The sequence below is a fragment of the Pleuronectes platessa genome, chromosome 11 (genome assembly GCF_947347685.1).
Source record: "Pleuronectes platessa chromosome 11, fPlePla1.1, whole genome shotgun sequence".
Taxonomy (NCBI): Eukaryota; Metazoa; Chordata; class Actinopteri; order Pleuronectiformes; family Pleuronectidae; genus Pleuronectes; species Pleuronectes platessa.
The window spans coordinates 20,254,482-20,280,798 of record NC_070636.1 but is presented as its reverse complement, the minus strand read 5'-3'; the positions used below and the strand labels follow the sequence as shown (position 1 = coordinate 20,280,798).

The 26,317-nt window shown below is 41.0% G+C and overlaps 1 protein-coding gene across 9 annotated transcripts in view; it reads right to left on the bottom strand.

Moving 5' to 3' along the window:
- Positions 1 to 26,317, bottom strand: part of LOC128450695 (zinc finger MYM-type protein 4) — a 35,409-nt gene that overhangs the window by 8,196 nt on the left and 896 nt on the right. For 4 of the 9 annotated variants that reach the window (XM_053434295.1, XM_053434298.1, XM_053434296.1 and 1 more), the window contains exons 2-30: positions 25,044 to 25,432; positions 24,797 to 24,938; positions 24,619 to 24,694; positions 22,717 to 23,311; positions 22,132 to 22,196; positions 21,779 to 21,903; positions 20,458 to 20,626; positions 20,129 to 20,332; positions 19,755 to 19,905; positions 19,231 to 19,346; positions 18,780 to 19,142; positions 16,137 to 16,178; positions 15,450 to 16,041; positions 13,134 to 13,186; positions 12,900 to 13,049; positions 12,585 to 12,648; positions 12,027 to 12,223; positions 11,668 to 11,792; positions 9,371 to 9,593; positions 9,032 to 9,244; positions 8,653 to 8,803; positions 8,272 to 8,387; positions 7,821 to 8,183; positions 7,536 to 7,686; positions 6,968 to 7,143; positions 6,640 to 6,817; positions 6,233 to 6,346; positions 5,948 to 5,988; positions 5,208 to 5,346 (exon numbers count right to left, since the gene is read on the bottom strand). In XM_053434295.1, the coding sequence (XP_053290270.1) occupies positions 5,208 to 5,346; positions 5,948 to 5,988; positions 6,233 to 6,346; positions 6,640 to 6,817; positions 6,968 to 7,143; positions 7,536 to 7,686; positions 7,821 to 8,183; positions 8,272 to 8,387; positions 8,653 to 8,803; positions 9,032 to 9,244; positions 9,371 to 9,593; positions 11,668 to 11,792; positions 12,027 to 12,223; positions 12,585 to 12,648; positions 12,900 to 13,049; positions 13,134 to 13,186; positions 15,450 to 16,041; positions 16,137 to 16,178; positions 18,780 to 19,142; positions 19,231 to 19,346; positions 19,755 to 19,905; positions 20,129 to 20,332; positions 20,458 to 20,626; positions 21,779 to 21,903; positions 22,132 to 22,196; positions 22,717 to 23,311; positions 24,619 to 24,694; positions 24,797 to 24,938; positions 25,044 to 25,422 (5,473 nt within the window). In that variant the 5' untranslated portion in view covers positions 25,423 to 25,432. Of the gene's footprint in view, positions 1 to 817; positions 2,519 to 3,218; positions 3,678 to 5,207; positions 5,347 to 5,947; positions 5,989 to 6,232; positions 6,347 to 6,639; positions 6,818 to 6,967; positions 7,144 to 7,535; positions 7,687 to 7,820; positions 8,184 to 8,271; positions 8,388 to 8,652; positions 8,804 to 9,031; positions 9,245 to 9,370; positions 9,594 to 11,667; positions 11,793 to 12,026; positions 12,224 to 12,584; positions 12,649 to 12,899; positions 13,050 to 13,133; positions 13,187 to 15,449; positions 16,042 to 16,136; positions 16,179 to 18,779; positions 19,143 to 19,230; positions 19,347 to 19,754; positions 19,906 to 20,128; positions 20,333 to 20,457; positions 20,627 to 21,778; positions 21,904 to 22,131; positions 22,197 to 22,716; positions 23,312 to 24,618; positions 24,695 to 24,796; positions 24,939 to 25,043; positions 25,433 to 26,317 lie in introns of those variants that run through there. The other 5 variants (XM_053434302.1, XM_053434303.1, XM_053434299.1 and 2 more) reach the window with 5 other exon arrangements.

Here is a 26,317-nt window from a genome sequence, read left to right as displayed (position 1 = left end):
ATAGAAAAAAGACCAGATTTTTATCAAATAAATGCTACCTTACCTCTCCAATGGGGATGTTAATGTGTTTCACAAAATGATAACACTTAATGATATTTCTACTAAATACTGATGAATGAGCCAAGTGTTGATTTATTGAGTTTTCATGACACCTTAAGGAAACAAACCTCAACATCATAACATCATCCACAGAAGAAACCTTATCAACCAGCTGTAGTTATCTGTATCTATACACATAACTCATAAAGTAATGTATCTATGCACCAGTCATCATCAGTACTCAACTGCATCTAAATGTTTCTTTTACATTAGATCTATTTGTGTCCCCAGTATCCGACAGATGTCATCATCTGCTGCTGACTTTCTAAACATCAGACATAAGGCTTTTTAAATGTACAGTTTATGAATCACATGCTGCTGTTACCAAGGCTTGGGTATAGACTCACGAGAATGTTAAGTTTATTACCACCAGCGCAATCAAATGCTTTAAACAGTTAACAAACCAATTCTTCAATGTATCAGAACGAGTTGCTTCTCCATCACTAGTCTCACCGTTCTGCCTGATCATGGACAGTTTTGAGAAATGCACCATAATAGACTCATCTGTATGCATGATGTGGGGGTGCATGTTAGTAGTTTCGCATCAGAAATGATCACTCACTTATTCAGTATATCTCAATCTATTTACCGTCAACTGAGTCTATTCTCATTTCATAGTAACATTATTGTGCATGTTTATCGTCCATATGAGAGAGACCATTTGTAAGTGAAATGTGGTGAATTAAGTCAAACTTGATAAATTATTGCCCAGTATATATATATTCTTTCTCAAACTTAATTTATTGACATTTTTTGCATTGAACAAAACAAAAACAGCCCTTTTCAGGTGCAGACAACTTATAAACAAACAAACAAAAGCAAGAACGGTCTATCCCATGTCACCTTAACCATATCTGAGAAAAACTGCGAAGAAAGCAACCTGCACTTATGATAAAGGAATATACAACAGACAGTAGGTTGATGTAAACATCAAATATGTGATACAGCTCAAGTTCAACTATGACAGCAGATGGATGAACAGAGGTTAGTCTTGGTTTATTGAGGTGCAACAGGGAATTATAAACTTAAACTTTCATACATCACATTTACATTAAACTTGAAGTGTAGTGTAACAGGACATATAAGTGAACTAAACATCCAAATGAAAGCTGTTTTATGCAGCCACAAAAGACAAAAAAGAATTCAGATTTTAGTGGGACAACAGGCCAAGAATTTTGAGCCGAAACAAGGGTCATGTAAATTAAATTAAACACATCTTTCTCCTTACTTATCAATTCAGTATGGCAGTAATACTGAATCACAACTGGGAATTCCATCATAAAAGAAACTGGACAGATGTTGTTCCTCGAGACATTTTTATTTGTTCCAAATTACTTCTCTATATTTTGCCACGTCAGTTCGATATAAATCAAAATAAACAGAGTAATGTTAAAACAAACTAACACAAGCATTCACTTTGTTCTGCTGTTTAGTTTATTTTGCCATGCAACCTTCAACAACTAACACTGTCTTGGCACAACAATATCACCCTAATCTACTGAGCAGCAGTAGTAGTAGGAGTGATAATAATCATTATAAAAACAATTTACCTCAGCAGCATAGTTGCTTGGATACAGCCGCATGATCGTACACGACTCTGTTGCTCTTTTAATTTCCTAAACATAATCAAATTTGGTTTGTTATACGTGGAACAGTGTTTTATCTATTCTGGACCTTAACAGCAACAAGGCTAAAAATGACGTTCACAAATATGAAAACCAGATTCCAGACTATATGACTACAGAAGATGTTATGTAGTGAAACACAGTGGGCAGGAGATATTTCAAAACACACCTTGTTTGCCCTTACAGTTAGTTTCCTGAGGCGATTTACACAACATGAACATATCTCTCGGACAATGTATTTGTGGATTTTAGGGCACTTGATAAATGCAACATGATGTGAATCAGATTAATGATTTTCATGATTTTGACACATTTAAAGAATGAGGTAAAACCTATTTTTCCTTATATATACATATTACAGTATGCTCTGTAGGCCATTGAAACAGTACAGTTTTTCAATCTACTCAGTGAAACCTCCAGTTAGTCAATCACTTCAACACTACTTGGAATATCCCCGCACAAAATGAATAACCTCAATGAAGGCAGGATGCAGACAGGCAGTGATTGGTAAATGGAATCTTAAAACCGGTTATCTTCTGTTTGTTAAAAAAACACAGAAACACTCTTTTAAGTGCTAAATTTCACTGCACTACCAGTTTGCAATGCACATTCATGTAATAAATGGGTGTTCTGCCTTTGCAGTCAGTAAATTTTGGGTTGAACTTAAAAAAAAAAAAATCTTAAAAAAGAAAGTCGAGGTAACAAAAGAAGTGTAGATCTGAACATAATCCGCTTGTTAATCTTTGTCCATGGGGAGGGTATAAAGAGACCTCTTGTGTCTGCAAATCAGGAGGCTGTGGAGAGAAAAACTCGGGTGACACTTGACCCTCTTAAGAAATCAGTGAAGCTGACTTGAAAAAGCACAAAGTAGTTAACTGTTATTATAACATAAACATAGTTGTAGTTATCACGATTCAAACAAAAACTGTTTTCAGACATGCACTGAACTCTGGAGGGGCTGTATGTGAGAACACAACTGTCTGTGTGAGAGCACCTGGACATTCTGTGGAGTTTCTCCGGCCAGCTCACTAGTAAAAATTATTCGATGTGAGAACACAGCAGGAGATCCTCCGCGAGTGAGTGGGTGTGCTGATGGTGTATCATACGTGACAGATGCAAATATGAAAATAAAATAAATTAAGGAATACAAATATTTATGGACGAAAAACAACTGAGTCACACACGTAGAAGACAGCAACGAAAGATGACAACAATAATACGTTTTTGGTGATAAGGGCAGACGCCGGTGTCAAAAACATGTGATGTCCACAGCAACGTTAACACAGGTGATTTCTGTGATGTTGTAAAGGGGTCTGAGCGGGATAATCTCCTGCTGTGTTGTTCATGTGTAAAAGGTAAATTCTGGAGAAAGTCCAGACCCAGTTATACAGATATTGTCTGAAAACAGCTAGTGACTAAATTCAAAAAATAATAATATTTAAATCAGAATTTTTTTGAGCACAACTGATGTCTGCTGTTATGCAGAAGGCTTACCTTGTGTTTCCAGTTCAAGGGCTGTTTTGTAGATCAGTCTGGTGTGGTAGAGTTCAAAACAGGGCACAGGGCAGAGGCTGGGCTCTCCTGAACATGTCTTACAGTAATATGATGTTTGCGTCCTCGCTGTCCCACTGTTCTGCTCACACTCCTTCATTTCCGAGTTCTCCTCTTTTCTCTCCTCATCCTTCTCATCGCGTACCTCGTCTTCAGTTCTCTTCTCTGGCCCCTCCTCCACCTTCTGCTTCTTCCTTTGCTTCTCGTCTTCCTCCACCCTCTTCCTCTTGTGTCGTGAGCAGACCTTGCAGTCAGAGACACTCTCTCGCATGCTCAGGAAATGCCGTCCGGTAAGGCGCGCCGGCACGCCATTACATGGTTGAGTTTCTCCCTGAGGTTTAGGTGACGGTGCTGGAGATGTGGATGCGTCAGTGGATGGTTGCAAGGAGCTATCTAGCAGAGCTGTTGTGATTATTGAAACAGCTAATTGTGAACAACCAAAGAACTGAACCAAACAAAAAACATTAACAAACGAAACTGCATGGGATTTCTTCTAATCTTAATCCTAGAGTGATCTTTAAGTTTGAGAGCAGCATTTATTGATTTCAAATTCAGATTTTTTAGAGAAAATAGAGAATTTCTACAGACTTGTTTGCACAAAAATCTAAGACAAGAGGAGAGAAGCAGTGTAAGAGGGGCTGAAGCTGGAGCGCAGGATATCTAAGCAGAAGTAAGGTATATGTGAGATCATTACAAAATCTAAACATGAAATCAGTGTCCTGCTCTAAAGTTGAAAGACAATTCTCTTGAATAAAGATAGGGGGGAGGGGAAAAACCTTCATAAAAATATTGCTGCATTGGGTTGTCACAAACAACAATCGACACATCCTAAGAATATGTCTTTCATATTGTCGTCATGCCTTTAACAAGCACTTTGTGTTGTTGAAACGTACTACACAAAATAAATCAGCCTGACAAAAAGGACACATCTTCCTCGGCCTGGAGGAGCATGCTTAGAGTCGTCTAGCATTATTGTCAATGCCTTACATTGACTATAACTCCCGCCAATTATTAGGCATTACTTGATGCTAAATAGAAGATTGATATTAGCTAAAGATAAGTTCAAGCAAACTCAATATTATATTCAACAATACATTGAGTTAATAGTTGATTTAGATTTACTGATAATTCAACTTCATAATTCAAAGTTGATCATGTGATTTTTATCATTAGACATCAAAACATAATAACGGCTTCAAAGTAAAACCAATCAAAGCCAATAATTAAGGACCATTGAGAGCTCATGAGCGAGTTTCCAACACATCATGAGGTGTAAAAAGAAGAACATTTAATAAAAATTCCAACATTTCTCTATGAAAAGAGATTTAAATAGTTAATATTTCAAATAGGAATCAGATGACTGAACTATGTACAGAAAGGGGACCTGGTGTCCAGTAAAGAAAGATCCTTACTGGGTGTTAGCCCAAACTTACACCCAGTAGAGCATATGTAGAGATCTGAAGATTGCAGTTCCCAGACACTGCTCAGGATCTGCCTGGAGGACTGGGATAAACTGCCCAAATCCAGGTGTACAATGCTTAAAGAGACTAAGGTCCATGATTAGGTCACTCATGATGCAGTCGGTTGCCTATGCGTTCACGCGATTAAATAGCAAGTATTTTCTGGACCTTCGAGTCGGTATTGTGGTTAAAGGGTCTTTTACAATATACTTAGTTAATGGTATGACAACTTGTGTATATGAGAAATGTCTGGGCTTTTTTCCCTCTTCTAAAACATGTTTTCATCTGGTAAACGTGTGGAAATGGTGAAGAGGTCTAAATACTTTCTGAAGCCACTGAAAATAGGTTCTGTGGCACTTTACTGTCGGGATGCCACTAGACAGTGTGAAACTCAGCACGCACTCCCAAAACTGCTGAGCTGATGTTCTCTGAACTTAACATCCACAATATGATCACATCATTTTCTAGTTACCTTCTGATTCAGTGGAAGATGTGGGCAGCTGGCACATAGTCTCTTGGTCCATAGTGAAGGGGCGACACAGAACCGATTTGTTCTTCATTTGACGCCGACGGGACACAGGCACACGCATGGCGTCAGTCTGTGTGCTCGCCTGGACACAGACAATACAAAAAAATAAAGGGGCAGTTAATTTTTTAACCAGATCTTAAATCTTAAATTTAGACAAATGCTTATTGGACCTGATATCGTCATGTAAACAATTAAATATAACTGAGACATCCTATACAACTGATGTGACAATGTTACAGCATAATAATGCATGTTCACCCTTGCAAAGAACAATGAATACAATTCTTAAGAATATTCAGTCTGACATATCAGTTAAAAATAATAAAATATCCTTGATGAATAAAACAGATTAACTAAACCAGACACCAGAGTCCAATTAATAAAATGGACTCTCTGGCTCTGTTCACAAAAATGCTCTTGAATGAATATTTAACATCTGGCACAGAATATATCTTACCAGCCCAGTAAAGAGAAGGGGTGGCTAGGATTTACATGAGCTTTAAGTTTTATAGTTTTGAGCAGCTAAATGCAGGCACACTGGTGGAGCTTCACAGACTTAAAGTCGCTTTCGCTTTTTATTTGATTTTTTGCATTTATGAATTGCCTCACGGGCCACATATGGCCCGGAGAGCGAATGCTCCCCACCCCTGGTCTAGCCTGTGACAAAAACACAAGGTACATACATGGTCAAGGTTCTTTCCGTCAATGGAGGCTGGAAGTGCTCCTACAAAAGAGGGAGAAAACTATAAAAACACTCTAGAAATACATATTATAAATACAGAAAACCATGACGACCATGAGTTACTACCATAACTAAATAATTTTATATTAGTTGATTCAATATAGAACAATCTCTACTTTTCACTAGAAATAACATTTGGATGAGTTATTCCTATGTTGGATGGTTGTGAAGAGAATCGGATATGTACTTTGAAAACAGCCACCCAGGGATATGTCAATAAACTAACCAGTCTGAGCAGTATCTGCTGATACACTAGGCTGAGTGGCAGAGCCACTGGCCAATGAGACGACATCAGCTATGACAGGACTCATCTTTGAGGAGTGATGTGGCTGCGTAGGAGCTAGAAGAAAGAAAGAAGGGACTTTAAAATCAAAGCCCAGATGTAAAATTATATTTAGACTGTTTGAACCTGCCCTTATTTATCAAGATTTTCAATAAAATAAATATTTGTAGTTAAAGTAAAAAGTAAATTTTTTATTTAAGTTAAAACCAAAAAGCTACTTAAACATAGCTCCCACTGTGCAGTGAGGTGAGAACATTGCCACATCATATTCCCACTCATGATTTTTATTTTGGATGAGCTTGCACAAACTCTGCTCAAGACCACATCAACACAAATTTGACACAAGTTACCATATGGTGTCTGTGGGGCCGTTCCAGTACCGTTACTGTTGCTGTTTTGGCTCGTCTCAAAATGATGGTGGCAGTAATGTAGAAGGCAGGGCAGGTGACAGAAGTTACGGACTGAACCCAAACACTGAAGCTTTTCAGTCATGTGGCCCTGCTTCCTACAACTGTCACATCTCCCCATCTGGACAGAAGATGACGGAAAGAAACAGGTCGAGAGGAAGGACAAAGGAAATACAGATCAGCAAAGAAACACAACCAAAACGGACACAAACTAAGACGCTTCTTTTAGTGTAATAAACTGTAGATTGCACTGTGAAATCCAACTCCTTACCCCATAGTAGATCACAGTGTACTGGGACATGCAGTGGGGTTTACAAAACTCCTCGATCTTGCCGCCATAATGACTGTGCAGCATCTTCTGGCTGATGCTAGAGCAGTATGAGCAGGGACGCCAGGTATGATCCTTGTTACTAGAGGTCAGCTCATGTTTGTAGAGAGTCTTACAGTCTGAAACACATGACATATGGGACATTGTATTTTTTATATTACAGTACCATGAACATGTATTTCTGCCACAAAAGTTCAGAGACACTTCAGCTGTGTCTGAAATCAGTCACTAATCCCTTTACAGTCCACTATATAGTTACCGGCGCCAATAAGCGCATTAAAGCATTTTTTTATTTTTGTCCTCTACACAGGAGTCCCTATATAGTGAGTAGGGGGTGGTTAATTGGTGATTTCAGACACAGCCTTTAAATCAGGATTTAGAACTATATTCATTTATAAAAAAAAAGCTTTATGAAGACTGTGACGAGGTTACCAAGTCAATTATCCACTTAATTAAAAGGATATAACAGAGGTGAATAAAATGTGAAAAGGCCATTTCTGTGTGAACTCACTTTCACTGCAGAAGACTAGCTCCTGTTGGTTGTTGCTGAGGATTTCAAAGGGAACCTTCTCACGTTTACAGCACTCGCACACTGCCAGGATATTTTTCTGGGTTTTGTATTGTTCACAACACGTTGTAGTGCAAAACATAGAAATACGACCCTGCAAAAAAAAAAAAATCATGTCTATGGTTAGCGTTACACTCAGGTCAAGCCTGTAACTATAAGGAAGTTGGGGTCAAGTGTATATTTGACGAGTGTCTACATGTACACATGCTCTTGACCTGTGCTCCTTACCTGGTGACTGAATAGTGTCGGCTTGTTGCTGAAGTGTTTGCTGCACTGATGGCAGGTCAGTCTGGAGGTGTCAATGTGTCCACCTTCTGTTGTTTTGGAGGACTGACCAGGGGGCACTCTGGTCAGTGTTTGCCCTGGAACAGAGGGGGAGGACGTGGCCATGTAGGGGGGCACGACTGGGGGCACTGAGGTATGACTGGGATGATGGCCTGGGTAGGGGACTGAAGATGGGTAGTCCTGAGGAATGGGAGGAACTGAGCTGGCCCCAGCAGAGGGCCCTAGTTTGACTGCATCTCTGATGGAGGGGTCCCTGAGAGAGAAGGTTCCATTGGTAAGGTCTGGCTGAGAGGGGTGCCCAGTTTTCTAAAGAGACATGGAGGAAAAATAACAACAATGTCAAATTATGATGGAGACAAGGTTTAAATAAGGCTATTGCTACTGGTGCCTTTACCCTGTAAATGGAAACACAGTCATAGGAGCAGAAGTTACGAATGGTGCCGTCCACCATGGCCAGATGATACTGAGGAACAGCTGTCACCTTGCAGAGACTGCATGGAAATGGAGTACCTGCGGTAAAATAAAAATGAAAATTTGATTAGCTGTTAAACGTTGATAGTATATGAGCATTTGTTTTGAAAATTCTTTTTTCAAGGCTGTAAGTGTTAATATGGGCGTAGTTTTAAGAAGCTAGGAGGGGGTGGGACGTATCAGTTGCTTATTTTCAAAGCCAGCTCTTGCTAGTTTATTCCAGGATTACCAACCCTAGCTTTAACGAATGCATATCCCACCCAAACTGGCATGTTAGTGTGTGTCCCTGCTTTGTGTGTCCTACCGCTGAGCATATGTCGGGGTGGTCGGCTCTGTTCCACACAAACAGGTGAACAGTAAAGTTGAACTTTGCCCTTTTGGTCTCGTTCCATGATGGTGGCGGACACTACCGCCATCTTGTGACAGTAGACACAGTCCACTGTCTTTCTGCAGGTCTTCACAAAAACAATTACAGGTTTAGGGGTTTAAATTTTGTACATGTATAACATCAAAAGTATATGCTTGATAAAGCACATGTGCCATTTTATTTATCTACGATAATGTGATTTCTGGTTGGCATGGTTAAAAACGTGCGTTTTTTCTTCATGCTAAATCTCCATAATCATGCAATAAATACTGAAACATCCTTATTTCAGAAGAAATAGGTTTTTACAGACACATACCTGTTTGTAAGTCCCAATGCAAGTAGGACTACAGAAGTTGAGCTGAGATCTTTCAACCGTGAGAGTCTGACAGGAGCCTGAGTTGCTATTACAGTAGAGTCCGCAGCCTTCACAGCAGTTCATGGCTAAGTGACGCATCTTGCGCCATGTTACAAAACAAGCATCACCACAGAGTCTGTGCAGACGACCTTGATGGGTGACCTCATGCTCAATCTGCAGCAGATGACCCCAGGCAAACATAAGGAAAAGAGAGAAGAAGAAAATGAGAGAGAACATGATTTAGCTCATTAGGCACACTGACCAAATCTATTCTTACTGTAAAAGTTACAAGCCTCTCACCTTATTGGTAACTTTGCAGACACTGCAGAAGGGTTTTTCAGGCTGCCGCTCGACTGGTTTCTCAGGCGGCTTCTCTGGCTTCTTCTCCAGTCGTTTGTCAAGAGGCTTCTCATTAAGTTTCTTCTTGTGTCTAAAGACGGACAGACAGAACTGGCCACAGAAGTGCATGTACGTGTTATCGTCTGCTGGAATTGTGATCATGTCCCTGGGCTGAAGGATCTCCCTGCAAAGAGAAAAAAACAGGGAATACAGGGTTTGAGCAAACTGGAAAAGCCTTGAAGCAACCTTCATAATTCCATGTTAAGTAGCTGTAAAACAAACACTTGATGAATAAGTCTTCCTAACTTTATAGTCTACAGCAATAAAACGCCCTTTAAACAAACTGTTTTACTGTAATTGTCTGCCAAGAGATAGGCAGCCCTGTGGTACAAAAGAAAAAGGGGCAATATGAATATTTGTAGGTGTTAAATTAACGCACTTTTTAAAGTAGGTTGTAGAAACAAAGTAGGTCTGTCAGTATTTCCAAAGGTCAAGTTTGAACGTATTTGACACACAAATCGTTCAAAAACATTCAACCCACATGCGCCTGCAGTCTAACATGGTTGAACAGCGACCTGGTCTTTGGTGCCTCCTCAGCTGCTGTTAACAAGTGAGCCTGCAGATTTGTTATAAGGCAGTTGTATGGTACAAAGATGACAGACAGAATCACCGTTGATCGTTACTTTTCAGTCTATGGTGTAGAACTCAAAACACTTCCAAACGCAGCTTCTGTGATGTTCAGGACGGCTTTGCTTGCTAGATTCAACAATTTTCTTTACAACATAACGTAATATTACTGGCAATGGTGGATAAAGTACTTGAAAGCCAAAGTACAGATATCTTACCTGAGAGTGACTTCGGTAAAAGTAAAAGTCACCCGTCAGAAAATGACTCGAGTAAAAGTCTTAAAGTAGCTCATATTAAATGTTCTTAAGTATGGTTTTGAAATGTACTTAAGTATCAAAAGTAAAAGTACAAGTACCAAAATAATAAATGCAAAGTGCTTTTTATAGTAGGCCTATACAGACACAAAACTCCCCAGAATGTTTCTCCTCAAGATGCATTTAAACTGACTTAAAAATTATAACAACAATATGCATATAATGTATAATTTTAAAATTTTGGAACCCTAGATGCTGAGGTTCAAATAGTAATGGACTAGTGCATCTGAACTTCTAGAGACAACAAAGAATCAACTATAAACAAGTGCCTCTTGTGTCAGCCTAAGAACACTAATAGACCACAGTATAACCACTAAACATTCTGTAAATATCACTAAACATGGACCTTTCATCAGCAGCAGGAATGATAAACAATGCCCCTTATGATAACTCAGCCAAGGGAAACAAGATCTAGGCACACAAAATAAGAGTTTCTCTTTTGCCAACATGCACTTTGCTAGTACAGAGAAGAAAAAAACTCACTGAACACAGTCTTGTGTTGCAGCCAAATATCAGACTAAATTCTAAAGACTGAAGTGAACTGAGCTCCTGCAGAAGCACCTGGATAATTCTAAAGGGAATAAATTGATTGGGGAATGTGCGTTTAGTAAGTCCCTGCCCTTTGTACACACATCGCTACTCCCCATTGGATGGTTTAGGGAGGTCCTCAGATCGGCCCCTCCAGAGTCGGTAACGGCCATGGCGGAGCACCGAGAAGACGATCAAACTGGACTAGAGGAAGTAAAACTCTTAACAAAATTTCTGAAGGTGAACCTGCCGAGGGATCAATACCGTTACAGCCTGCACGACCCCGGTCGATCAAGGCAGCCCGACCAACCTCCGGACGCTTAGGGTCTCGCGCTGCCCCGCCCGACAGCAAAGACGCCACTGGACCTGCGCATCTAAGGCAGCGGGCGTGCGAGTGAGCGAGAGAGGTGCGCCTTGCGTCGAGGTTCGCCAACTTCTCAAGTAACAAGCCAGTTTTGAGAATATACAAAGTAGAAAGTACAGAAATTTCTGTTCAAATGTAACGAGTAGAAGAAAAAGTCGTCAGGAGAATAAATACTCAAGTAAAGTACAGATGTGAAAAATCTACCTAAGTACAGTAACAAAGTATTTCTACTTCGTTACTTCCCACCACTGATTAATGGCTTACTTCACTGACAGGTCAAGAGGGCAACAGTGCCCTGATGCGCTTCCAGACTGTATATTGATTCTGAATGGGTCGATACCGGTCAAATACAAACTTTTCCTCGCATGTTTGAATGAATGTTGGAATTTTTTACGAAAAGTGACAGCCAAACAACAAACATGTACCTGTTGCACTGGAAACACAATCTGTTCTTGGGGGTTGGAGGCAAATGTCCAGTCAGACATACTGTGGAGCAGAAGAGCTGCGTCGAACCTTTTCTTTGGAATGCTGTTTGGCCTTTTAGCAGAACCTATAGAAACATTAGCAGACCCATGAAAAATATAAATTACAAGAAATAGATTTCAACAAACAAATTTAACATTCTTGTCATTAATATACTGTGGCTGACCAATATCAAGATCAACTGTTGTATTTCCGAATCAATGGGATGACATTTTTGACATTAATGATTGATTTGTCAATATTAAAAACCTATATGTGACACATTTTTAGATTTTGACAAGCAGCAGAGTCACAAAGGTACCTTAGAGCAGCCACTGCAGCGAACACTACCGGGAACAGGAGGATGAGGTGGGCGTTGGGGCGCTGCTGCCAAAGCTGGTAATGGACCTGGGATTGAAATTGCTGGTCTCACAGGAAGCTGAGTCATAGCTTGTAGGACTGTACCTCTACCTGGGATAAAAATGGCTGCTGGGGGTGGGGCAGGGATTGCCGCTGGCACTTGGGTAAGAGGAGAAAGGTTGGTAAAGAAAAGCTTCATCTTTCATTGAGACTGCTATATTAAGTCATGCACTGGTGAAGTAGCATTTGTGATGATATAAAATGAATATCAGTGCTCCCCCTAAAATGAATAAGTTCACATGGTGAAAGAATGTGGGCTTGTGCGTCCCTCCACCTCTGTATGGTCTGAGAGATCTCAAGACACATTTGCTTAGAGCGGTCAAGTTGTAATCGGATCACTCAGGACGGAACGTTACCAGGTCGGAACATGGTCAATATAACCACTGCAAAACTACAGCTGTAGTTTAAAAGAGAGCAAAGAAATAAATAGTGGAATATGCAAAAGAACATTTCAACTCACCACTAGGAGACACAAAGGTGTTTGCTCCTCCTACAGAGTAGACAGAACTGATTCTCAGCTCTTCCTGAAATGATTAAACATGAGAAATTAGATTTTCTTTATATAGTTCAGGGTGCCTTCCTTCTCATGTTCATAAGATAAAACCAACTGATTTAAAGTGTCTTATTTTTCATTCACTATCAGCATACAGTGGAAGCTATTAGCACCTTAAATACTTTTTTATTTTAATCCAATATTGAATAATACGACTCAGACAGAGAATAGCAAAAAGTAAACAGCAGATGCACACTTCTAACATCCTTTCGTCACACGTACCTCCTGATGCTCCAGCTCCTCTTTGATTTGCCTGATGGAGCTCTGAGGCAGTAAAGCAGCGTCGTAGCCTTCATCGATAGGCTCATCTTTAATATTGATCGTCGGAGACATTGGGGGATTACTGTCCTCCACCGGAGCTGCTTCTGATCTCTGAAATATCAAGAATAGAATGACTTAAGATTTTTTTTTTAATTACTTTTAAAGCAAGCTCTTGATATTTCACCGAATCCCCACCTCTCCCTGCTGACTGTCATCCGTCTCCTCTCCCTCGTTCAGGGGGCCACCATCTGACAGGGAGGGAAAAACATATTTAGATAAAGAAAACACTTTTTTCAAAAAATGTATGCTACTTTTCTTAGACTAAGTCTACTATTCTCAGATGACACCACTCTTGATTTCAATTCAGAGATCGAAAAAAATAATTCAATATGTGCCGTATAAGAAGTTGGTTCTGAGGAATTTAGTTTTGCCTTGAAGTCGTCCATGGTCATGTCCTTGTGAAAAGGTAAAAAACAATGAGGGTAAAAAATGATTAAGATAAATAAATTTAAGAAAAATAATTTCATTAAATAAAATCACTGATTCTTTATGTACAATCTTTCTCTCTCAATAACCCTCATTGCTGCCGATTCAGCCAACTCTTATCATTTGATTTCTTATCAACATTAAAGGCTATACACAAGTTTTTAAACACGGGTAAACCCGAAAAAGGCAACTGACTCCTTTCCCAATTGCTAGTAGGTGTTTGCCTCTCTGTTTTTTCCCCCTGGTGAGTCATGTACGAAACCATCAGTACCTTGGAAACCAAGAAGCTCTCTCACATCTATCTTTTTAATGTTGCATCTTGCGTGATATGAAGGATATTGGAAAAATTTGAAAAATTTGCTCTTCGAGGTGTTGCATCCAAACACATTGGAGACAAAAGCTAAATGTTAGTCGGTGTTTGAGGGTTTTCTGGCCAGTGGAAAAGGGGCTTCAAGCCCAGTCACAGGAAATGGAGCCACACTGCACAACTAAAGATGATTACAGGCCAAAGTTGCTTTCACTGCCAATCCAGCTATTCAAAATGATATCACCATACAGCTGATGGACTCACAAGAAAAAAAAAATCTAAAAGAATTAGGGATGCACCAGATTTGGAAATTCTTGGCCGATACCGATATTTAAAATAACAATCTGGCCGATACCGATATTTGTTTATTTTCTTTTTGTTGTTATTCATTCACCCTTTTGTGCCAGAAAAATAATTAAATCATTATTTAAAAAGCACTATTTAAAAAAATTGAAACAATCTTTGATTTAACTAAACTTTATTTAACAGAGACATATTATGCCCATTTTACCGCAAGTTGAAATGGTTCCTTGGGATCTTAATGAAATGACCAAAAGATATTTTGGTCAAAATACCACAAGGATAATTTAAAACAGCACCTTTTTACCCTGTCTAAAACAGCCCTGTTAAAGTATCATTATAGAGTACGCTCTTCTCATTGATTTACGGTAGCAGTATTGCCCGTTTATTAGATGTGTTACGGCTTCTGTGTGTATGAGGTATGTTGTCAATTCCCTTGTTACCTGTGCATGAGACGGATGAATAGAGCCGATGCACATGAGAATAAAGTACTTAAACAGACGCTACGCTCATACTTTTTAAGTTACACTGTGTGAGTCAAGATAACTTAACAAGCCCTCCTCAGTTTTACCTGTTTTGAGTGTCGGGCAGAAATCACATCGCGTCAACACCCCCCGTGGCCCTTCGCGATGCTTGTTTTAATTAAACAGTCGGATTCCCCTGGTCCGCACCAGTTCTCAGTCAGCTGCTAGGCGCCAGCAAAGGCGCACCACAGGATGCCCCCCCCCCGCGCGCGAACAGAGGGTTCCCCCAGCGGTCGCCGTAGCTGAGGTGATCCGCGAGAAGGGCCCGACACGCGTCCAGAGTGGCCGCCGCTGACCGCGTACCCGGTCCCCTCCAACGGCCCGCCTTCCGCGCCGGCGATGGACACTGCCCCGCGGTCCAAGAGAAAGAAAGCCCCCGCACCAGTGACGCTGTGAGGTGCCACCGGATGAGGACCTCCCGGTGCCGCACACTGAGCCTCCGGCGGCGCGGAGAGGAGGGCGAGGGAGCGACTGCTCCCCCAGCCGCGGCACGTGCCCAGCGGTTTTACCACAAACATGAACATCGGCCAATGATATCGGTGAAAGTCAAGTTTATTACCGATAAGCCGATATCAGTAAACGAGGCGAATATCGGCCGCTACCGATGTTCGGCCGATAAATCGGTGCATCCCTAAAAAGAATGATCAAAACAGATGACTTTTAGTCTGGGTCAAACTCTCTACTGGATCATCGGCATAATACAACTCAATTATAGATTTTGGTATAGCCTTTTGTCATTTAAACCTTTACACTCCCAGTTTGTCAAAAAGTCTCTGTTAAAAACCCAGTCTCCAAAACTAAATAACCCTTATGAAGACATCTAGCTTATTTCCTCAAGGCATTAAATTAACTGAACTGGTCCTTTAAAACTGTTTACCTTGTGGGATCTCTTACCTTGGCTGTTGTCAGGTGTGTTGTCCTGGGAGGAGTGGGAAGTGTTGGCAGACTCTGTGCTCTCGTCCTTCTCTTTCTCCTCTCCTTTGGGCTGATTAGTAAAGGGATCGCCTCGACTTGAATTGTTCCCCTTGTCCGCTTTGCTTTTTTTTCTGTTGGCCTTATCCATATCAACGTCCTCCAAGGAGCCCATTGGCAGGGCAAAGTGCCAATCTTCATCCTCTTCTTCTGGCTCATACAGAGGAAGGCCATCAAGTGCATCATCAAATGCGGCCCCTCCACTTCCTCCTCCTTTCCCTCCTCCTCCTTCATTGGTTCTCAAGTTAAATGCGGAGGGTTGACCAGAGGGAGGGGAGGAAATGCGAGGAAAGGGGGATTCTACTACCCCCTCGTCCATTTTTTCTTCTTGTCTACTGCCATTGCTATCCTCTTCTTCAACCGGTTGCTGCTCCTCTTGTCCTGATGTTTCATCTACTGCCTTCGTTTCCTCCTGACCTCCACTCTTAGAAGAAGTGGCAGAGCCCCTAGAGGATTCAGCGAAGTCTCCCAGCCCCATCACTTCATCAAACACTCTGGACAGGTGCTCCTCGTGCTGTAAGGGAGAGAGAGGCTTGTAAAATAAGGTCTTTCAAGAAGCCAACTCATGTCAGCTTTCTTTACTCGTCAACAATTGATTACCGAACTTACCAAACCAGTTTCATTTTCAATAGATCTTTCTCCACAGAATATCTATCAAGAATGACAAAAAAGTTCATAACTGTAAAACTTGTACAAGTTGATATCACCTAAAGTACACTTTTTAAAGAAAATATTTACAAAACTTTAAATTCTAAATTAATTCCTAAATATACAGAAAGAACTACCTTAATTTGCTAACATAAATGATCACAAATTACAAAAGGTCTCAGACTTCTGGACTGCACTTGTTATTGGATGTATGAGGTAATGCCTGATCACCCATGGCTACATACCAAGTCACTTTTCAATGGTTTGGATTTACATTTATACCAGTTGGAATCCAGTTTGAGGTGTGTGTAAACAGATGAAAACATTGTTTGTTAAATATTCAATGTTTACACAGTAAGTACATAAGGCACAAGGTTGGTCCCAGATACAAACCCTAAACTTTTATAATCTTTTTTCCATATAGATACACTACATTCAGCCTCACTTGCAGAGATATTGATGCTGTATGTCACAACTCAACTACATTTCTTTTGAAAGTTTAAAGTATCGCCTAAAATGGCACTGACAGCATCCATACCTCCATCTAGGCCCAGAAGTCCCCTTATGAAGCCAAATTGTACAAACGCATAAATATCAGTCTATTTTTCCCCATCAAGATCCATGAATTATTCTCAGAAAAATAAAATAACAGTTGAAACTTTCTCAATAACCTTGCACACAGGGAGGGTCGTTTGTGTTTATGTGAACACACAATTTGTACAGAGTTACATACTAAAGTACGTGTGTTATAGTGTGATGCCAGCAGTTCAATTCACAGCTTTATATTTACCCTTCCATAGAGTGGCACTTTATACATCAGGCTGCATATGTATTAGATGAGGCACCCTCATTAATGTTATAACTATTCTTTGCTTGACTGCTGAAAATTCATCTGACCAGCAGGTGCCCCTGCTGTATACAACCTGCATGCAGCAACACACCCATTTCACACATTGGTCTATAAGGGCAACTTTCCCCATCACCTTGGCACAATAACATAACAGACTAATAACACCGAACACAACAATCAGCCAATCCCTTGTCTTTATTGACAAGGAAACACATATGTTTAGCTCTTTAGGTGTTTATAATTTCAAGCTTTTATCTAAATGTTTGGGCTGTCGTGAAAGACACACCTCATATCTTCAATGAAAACAAGTTCGTCATGTTTGAGGGAACTACAACAACAATCCTGGTGTTGTCAATATCTGGCTATTAACGTAGCCAGATATCATTATTACTGTATTAACATTAGTAATAATGATGGCTACAGGCCGCATGCAGTCCATTCAGTTGAATGGAGGAGGACTGGCACCAAACCATTAACATTTGGGTAATCTCTAGCATTTTGGTAAATCATAATTTAATGCAAACCACAAAACCTACTCGGATCATGTTGGCGGAGACTGCGAATACACATCACGTTTAAGTGATTCGTCTGACGAGATTCAACTTAAATACAATATCCACTTTGTATTGTTCGCAGCAGCCCTGCGCGATGCATCTGCTGAGGAACCGGGAGTCAGCTGCAGCACAAAGTTGCAGCACCAGTTTCATTCACACTCTTGTGATCCAAACGGCCTGAGTCATACAGGGCTGAATATGTTCCTTTGCTCATGATCAATTTAACAAGCTCTTAAATGGAGCTCGGCGGGAGCGGCGTGTATCAGAGCTGAACAGCAGCGAGCTACAGGGCTTTAAGCTAGCTGGCTGACGTTAGCATAAATATGCACATCTCGACCGGAAGCTAGCACAGAGCCAACGCGCGTCGTGCAGTTAAATCGGCTAAAAGATCAGCTTGGCGCCCGGGAGTCGCTGTGATTATATTCGATGTGTGTGTTTCTCACCTTTAACCGTTTTAGTCTAAAATCCTCGGAATCCGCCATGTTTTAATTACGATGCAGACGCCGCGCTTCTCGCGCTCCCACCCACCTCCACGGAGGGTTCTGGGTTTTGTATGCGAGAAGCTAGCAGCAACAACACTGCTGCCCAACGGAGAAACAAGCTAGACGGCCGACAGTGGTATAACTGTGTAAAGGTGTAAACGTGTGTTTCTGGTGAACTTTCAAAACAACTTCACATGAAAATACAGAGAGGACGAAGAAGTTGAAGCGTTACCGTGTTTCGTGCTGCTCCTGACTGACGGTAGCGCTCACTGACTGCAGCCTGCCCCAGTTAGAGGATGTGTGTGGAACAGGCGCTGTCTGCGGCCGTGATTAAGTGCACACTGTGAGTACACTGTGTACACCATGCAGGACCGTGACACGCACACTTTATTATAGAAAACAAACGTGCTTTTTCTTGTTGCTCTGCGATTTAGTCATATTATCACATCCTCCGCATTATTTTACCACAAGCTGCTTGGTTGCTTTTAAAAGATAATATAACATAGCAGAGAAAATAAAATAATGGTTTAAAGTCACAAAAAACAAGTGAAGATAAAAATAGTATAGAGTTCATTTTAATTTAAAATACAAATATAAAGTGAATACCGAGTAAATTCAGAACCAGTTTCTCTTAGAAATAAGAGTAGAAAATGATAAAAAGTGAAAATAAGTTACTCGACTAACTAATACTTAGCTGAACTGGCAGTGTGCTCCTTACCTGGTGACTGTATTGCGTCAGCTTGTTGCTGAATTGTTTGCTGCACTGATGGCAGGTCAGTCTGGAGGTGTCAATGTGTGCACCTTCTGTTGTTTTGGAGGACTGACCAGGGGGCACTCTGGTCAGTGCTTGCCCTGGAACAGAGGGGGAGGACGTGGCCATGTAGGGGGGCACGACTGGGGGCACTGAGGTATGACTGGGATGATGGCCTGGGTAGGGGACTGAAGATGGGTAGTCCTGAAGAATGGGAGGAACTGAGCTGGCACAAGCAGAGGGCCCTAGTTTGACAGCATCTGTGATGGAGGGGTCCCTGAGAGAGAAGGTTTCACTGGTCAGGTCTGGCTGAGAGGGGTGCCCAGTTTTCTAAAGAGACATGGAGGAAAAATAACAACAATGTCAAATTATGATGGAGACAAGTTTTAAATAAGGCTATTGCTACTGGTGCCTTTACCTTGTAAATGGAAACACAGTCATAGGAGCAGAAGTTACAAATGGTGCCATCCACCATGGCCAGATGATACTGAGGAACAGCTGTCACCTTGCACAGACTGCATGGTAATGGAGTACCTGCGGTAAAATAAAAACAATTCAAATTTGATTAGCTGTTAAATGTTGATAGTATATGAGCATTTGTTTTGAAAACAATTTTTTCAAGTCTTCTGTGTTGAATGGGTAGGTTGGTAATTTGTTTCTGAAACACTTCATATTGAATTTGTTGAAGATCCTCTTTGCGTCTAAATAGCAATCAATAAATTTGTTCTTGAAATAAAAAGTTGGCTTCAAGCAGCTGTCAGGCTGTAAGTGTTAATATGGGCATAGTTTTAACAAGTTGGAAGGGGGTGGGACATATTAGTTGCTTATTTTCAAAGCCGGCTCTTTTCCTCGTTTTTCCAGGATTACCAACCCTAGCTTTAACGAATCCATATCCCACCCAAACTGGCATGTTAGTGTGTGTCCCTGCTTTGTGTGTCCTACCGCTGAGCCTATGTCGGGATGATCGGCTGAGTTTCACACAATGACGTGAACAGTAAAGTTGAACTTTGCCCTTTAGGTCCAGTTCCATGATGGTGGCGGACACTACTGCCATCTTGCGACAGTAGACACAGTCCACTGTCTTTCTGCAGGTCTTCACAAAAACAATTACAGATTTAGGGGTTTACATTTTGCACAAGTGTAACATCAAAAGTATATGCTTGATAAAGCACATGTGTCATTTTATTTATCTACAGTATTATGTGATTTCTGGTTAGCATGGATTTTTTTTTTCTTCATGCTAAATCTCCATAATCATGCAATAAATACTGAAACATGCTAATTTCAGAAGAAATATGTTTTTTACAGACACATACCTGTTTGTAAGTCCCAATGCAAGCAGGACTACAGAAGTTGAGCTGATATCTTTCAACCTTGGGAGGCTGACAGGAGCCATTACACTTAAGTCCGCATTTTTCAAAGCATTTCATGGCAAAGAGACGCATCTTGCGCCATGTTACGAAACAAGCATCACCACAGAGTCTGTGCACACGACCTTGAAGGGTGACCTCATGCTCAATCTGCAGCAGATGACCCCAGGTAAACATAAGGACAAAAGAGAAGAAGATGAGGAAGAGAACCTGATTTAGGTCATTAGGCACACTGACCAAATCTATTCTTACTGTAAAAGTTACAAGCCTCTCACCTTATTGGTAACTTTGCAGACACTGCAGAAGGGTTTTTCCACTGGTTTCTTAGGCGGCTTCTCATTATATTTCTTCTTGTCTCTAAAGACAGACAGACAGAACGGGCCACAGAAGTGCATGTACATGTTATCGTCTGCTAGAAGTGTGATCCCAGGCTGAATGATCTCCCTGCAAAGAGAAAAGCACAGGGAATAAATACAGTGGATGAAAAGATAGAGGATGAAGGTAGAATTGAGGATTGGAGCAAACAAGAAAAGAGGAAAAAAATTCAATAATATATTTGATATGACAGATGTTATTACCTAAGCCAAGGAAGTTAGGTTTTTGTCTTTGTTAGTTAGTTTGACTGTTAGCAGGATCACATAAACACTATCATTATCATCAATGTCACAAAGGTTGAAGGATGTGCTATCGGTCAGAGAAGAACGTATGAAATATTGGTGCAGATCTGGATCATGGGGTGGATTCTGGATTTTCCCCAGCTGTCTTTAACATTGTGAGATGGGATGTTTTTCTGCATTTTTGTTGATATAAGAATAATGGCTCTTGATATAAAAAAAACTGTCATGTTTAGCAGAATAAGAGATCATTACTGTGTATTGTATGTTTCACATAAATCATTGTACAAGAATTATTGTGTCAATAATGCGTTAAATATTGTGTAAATATTGTTGACTACCTAACTTTATAGCCTACAACAATAAATCAGCCTTTAAACAAACATAGTTTTACTGTAATTGTCTGCCAAGAGATAGGCAGCCCTGTGGTACAAAAGAAAAGGGGGCAATATGAATATTTGTAGGTGTTAAATTAACGCACTTTTTATAGTATACGGTAACTTACCTAATTGAAAACCTTATTTGACGTTCATACTGATGTCAAGTGGAAACACACTAGGGCTGTCAGTATTCCAAAAGTCCAGTTTGAACGTATCTGACATGACACAATTCATTCAAAATACATTCAACCCACATGCGCCTGCAGTCTAACATGGTTGAACAGCGACCTTGTCTTTGGTGCCTCCTCAGTTGCTGTTAACAAGTGAGCCTGCAGATTTGTTATAAGGCAGTTGCATGGTACAAAGATGACAGACAGAATCACCTTTGATCGTTACTTTTCAGTCTATGGTGTAGAACTCAAAACACTTCCACACGCAGCTTCTATGATGTTCAAGAGGACACCAGGCAGTCTGATGCGTTCCAGACTGTGTATTTTGAATCTAAATGGGTCGTTACAGGTCGAATACAAACTTTTCCTTGCATTTTTGAATGAATGTTGGATTTTTTTCTAAAAAGTGACAGCCAAACAACAAACATGTACCTGTTGCACTGGAAACACAATCTGTTCTTGGGGGTTGGAGGCAAACGTCCAGTCAGACATACTGTGGAGCAGAAGAGCTGCGTCGAACCTTTTCTTTGGAATGGTGTTTGGCCTTTTAGCAGAACCTATAGAAACATTAGCAGACCCATGAAAAATATAAATTACAACAAATAGATTACAACAAACAAATGTAACATTCGTATCATTAATATACTGTAGCTGACCAATATCAAGATACAACTGTGGTATTTCCCAGTTAATGTCATGACATTAATAATGGATTTGTTCAATATTAAAACATGTTTGTGGCACATTTGTAGATTTTGGACAAAGCAGCAGAATTACAAAGGTACCTTAGAGCAGCCACTGCAGCGAACACTACCGGGAACAGGAGGCCGGGCAGGGATTACCGCTGGCACTTGGGTAAGAGGAGAAAGGTTGGTAAAGAAAAGTTTCATCTTTCATTGCGATTGCTACATTAAGTCATGGACTGGTGAAGTATCATTTGTGATGATATAAAATTAATATCAGTACTCCCCCTAAAATGAAAAGGGGCGTTTCATCCCAGTGATACAATGGCCTTGTTCAGATCTGGTATTAACATCAATCCTAAGAGCTCTGATCACAAATGGACAGCTCCGAGGTCAGGTCAGATCTGCCCTATGTACAACCTTTCTCTCTCTCATAACCCTCATTTAGCCAACTCTTATCATTTGATTTCATATCACAATTAAAGGCTTTACGCAAGTTTTTAAACACAGCCACAGGAAATGGAGCCACACTGCACAACTGCAGATGATGACAGGCCAAAGTTGCTTTCACTGCCAATCCAGCTATTCAAAATTATATCACCATACAGCTGATAGAATCACAAGAACATTTTTTATAAATTAATTGAACTTGTCCTTTAAAACTGTTTACCTTGTGGGATCTCTTACCTTGGCTGTTGTCAGGTGTGTTGCCCTGGGAGGAGTGGGAAGTGTTGGCAGACTCTGTGCTCTCGTCCTTCTCTTTCTCCTCTCCTTTGGGCTCATTAGTAAAGGGATCGCCTCGACTTGAATTGTTCCCCTTGTCCGCTTTGCTTTTTTTTCTGTTTCTCTTATTCACATCGACGTCCTCCAAGGAGCCCCTTGGCAGGACAAAGTGCCAATCTTCATCCTCTTCTTCTGGCTCATGTAGAGGAAAGCCATCCAGTGCATCATCAAATGCTGCCCCTCCACTTCCTCCTTCTCCTCCTCCTTTCCCTCCTTCATTGGTTATCAAGTTAAATGTGGAGGGTTGACCAGAGGGAGGGGAGGAAATGCGAGGAAAGGGGGATTCTACCACCCACTCGTCCATATTGTCTTCTTGTCCACTACCATTACTATCCTCTTCTTCAACCGGTTGCTGTTCCTCATGTCCTGATGTTTCCTCTACTGCCTTCGTTTCCTCCTGACCTCCATTCTTAGAAGAAGTGGCAGAGCCCCTAGAGGATTCAGCGAAGTCTCCCAGCCCCATCACTTCATCATACACGCTGGACAGGTGCTCCTCGTGCTGTAAGGGAGAGAGAGGCTTGTAAAATAGGGTCTTTCAAGAAGCCAACTCATGTCAGCTTTCTTTACTCGTCAACAATTGATTACCGAACTTACCAAACCAGTTTCATTTTCAATAGATCTTTCTCCACAGAATATCAAGAATGTCAAAAAGTTCAGAACTGTTAAACTTGAACTAGTTGATATCACCTAAAGTACACTTTTTAAAGAAAACAATGACAAAACTTTAAATTCTAAATTAATTTCTAAATATACAGAGAGAACTACTGTGAATTTGCTAATGATTAACTAGGACAAAGTCACCCACGGAAAAATCTGTGTTTCCAGGATCACTTCTTTCATCCTCAGAGCTCTCTTTGTCAAACTCATCATCAAGTGGAACAGGGACATCACTCTCCTCAAAGCTGCAATCTATGATTTTCTTTTTGGGTTCATTCTTTTTGGGTTTTCCCTTTTCTTTGATATTTTGCTTTTTCCCTGCCAGTTTCTTTTGTCCCTCTTCATAAGCCTTTTCTATCGTCTGCTTCTCAGGAGTATCAGTTAGGATGGCTGTCTTCACACGCTTTCCGTTGGTTTGTGCTCTGGGGGGACATTTGGGAAGGTGTAGGATTTCCCGAGGAGACACATATCCAGGTCGGCTCGTAACACGTGGCACATCTGAGTCAGCTGGCGAGGCACATCCATGTGTGATGTGAGCTTTAAGATTATCAAGGATTATCAGCATGGGATGTTCAGGAGTGCACTTAGTGTGCTGTATCAGGTGGTCAAGGAACTCAGGCCAGGTGTCTTCATTCATCCATCCCGTTCTGGTGGAGGCACCTTTGGCTCCTGGAGGTGCTCCTATCATGAAGTCGTCCTTAAACCTAACTCTGGGGAAGACAAACATGGGAGGTATGGCATTCCTGGCAGCATCCACTGCACACACCACAGTCACCATATTCTCCTCGCTCAGCTGATCGGATAGAACCACCTTGCTTTTTTCCTTTCTCTGTCACCACCTAAATCACTGGCATGTGTAATCAGTAGGCTTGGGTGTCCAAACAACTGTCCGCTCCAGGGCAGGGGGGCATGGCGGCGTGAGTGGCCCAGACCTTCGTATTTTTTTCTATATGTGGCCCTCGGGATTTTGGACACCCCTGGTCTAAAGGTACATTGTATTTCGTTTCAGTCCATTCATTTTTTCCAGTTCACAGGTTCACAACATTACTAATAGCATTAGTTTCAGCATTCTGCCAATAGCTGGCTGGTCATTATCACAAGCCACTCAGTATCAGTCTGGTGCTCTATAGTGTATCATGTGTAGCTTACCTGCCGTGGCTTTTGTACTGTAAAGACGCCTGTTTCATCCACATTGTAAATCATGTGTGGAGGGAATGTGTGCCCGCTAAAGAAGAGAGGCAAGGGAAAAACCTTATCAGAATCAAAACCAAATCTTACAGGTAAAGCCTCCATAAAACATTTGCAACTAAAGAATTAATTCTGTCACCTGTCCATCCATACAGCCAGATTTTCAAAGAACTCCCCCTCTGTAGTTTTATTGAAGGCTGTAGCTCTACCCAGGGATGTTGCCTCCGGAGTTCGGACAGAGAGATGGCGACGTGCTAGGAAGTTGCCAAACCACTCTACTCCTAAAGATTAGAGAACTCATTATTATAAGATTTAGCTTTGTGTCAAGATCAGTTGGCCTAAGTTAACCTACATAATCATGTGATCTCTTGCACACCCTAGCTTACCTGCACATCGTTTCTCTGTCCAATTGGCAGGGACAGGGATATTGTTTTTCTCTGCGTATTCAAATGCCAGTTCACGGCACTTAACTGGAGCAAGGCCATGGAACTGGTGCGCTAGTTGTTTCAAGTGATTGGCAAACTCCTCCTCCATCTCATCTGTGAATATTCTCTTTGCCTCAGCTACTGCACCCCAGGCTACTGATTTTACTTCCCCTTTCTCTTTTTTCTTTATGAATCTTTTGAGGGTTGTCTTATCAATATTTCTATCCCTTCCAGCTTTTCTTAAGGACTTCTTTCCTTGCATGACCTCAGCAGCTGCACGCTCCATCTCTGCGAAGGATGTTTGGCCCCGGGTTGTCTTCCTGGTGTAGTTTCTTGGCATGATGGCTTTTCTACAATGTGTATGAAATTAAAAATAAAACATATGTAATGCAATAGTACAGTAAAATATGTTTAAGACTAAACTTAACTTGTGCTTCATGGTGGGGTAAAGTGAGAAAGTGTCTCATTTTCCCCCACAGCCACCATTTTTGAAAAAACAACATCTCTTGGCAATTCAGGCTAATCTTCAGCTAGCATCAATCACATGGTTTTATATGTTTTAAGTTCACCAACATGTATGATATAAGTTTTATACCTGAATCAATTTGTTTTGACACAACAGTTGATTAAGTTCAAAGCAAGAAAATTTACTTTTACATGCAAAAACAGATTTTTGTGAAAAAACATAATTACCACAGCACCAGCACCAACTTATCCTTCTTGGCAAAGGGAGGGGCTTGAAAACATAATGGTCACATGGCCACAAATGTGTTCCTTTGCTGCCTAGATACAGGGGGTGTCTCACATTACCCGATGTCTCATGTTACCCCGATCTCCCCTACTGACACAAAGGCACTTTATTTTTAATGATGATGTTTCCTGAAGCGTCCTGAATTGCCTGTACCACCACACCACATTGTTCGTGAAAATACAACAAAATATACAGGACACATGAAGCTTAACACGTCCATTAAACATGTTCACCAACTTTACTCACAAAAACACCGCTTGAGCTTCCGCCTTGTTTATGTGAGGGGATGTTTGCATATGACACTTGTTTGGTATGTGCACATTGTAATGATCACTAGTGTCAAACGAAAGCACTTTGAGTGGAGCTGGTTACTTGTGTGTATTCTTCATAACTCCCTGTGTCTCCTATGAAGAGGAGCATCACTTTGTGAAGCCTGTTATTAAGTGTGGAGCGTTTATTCTGTGTTCGTGTCACCAGATAACAT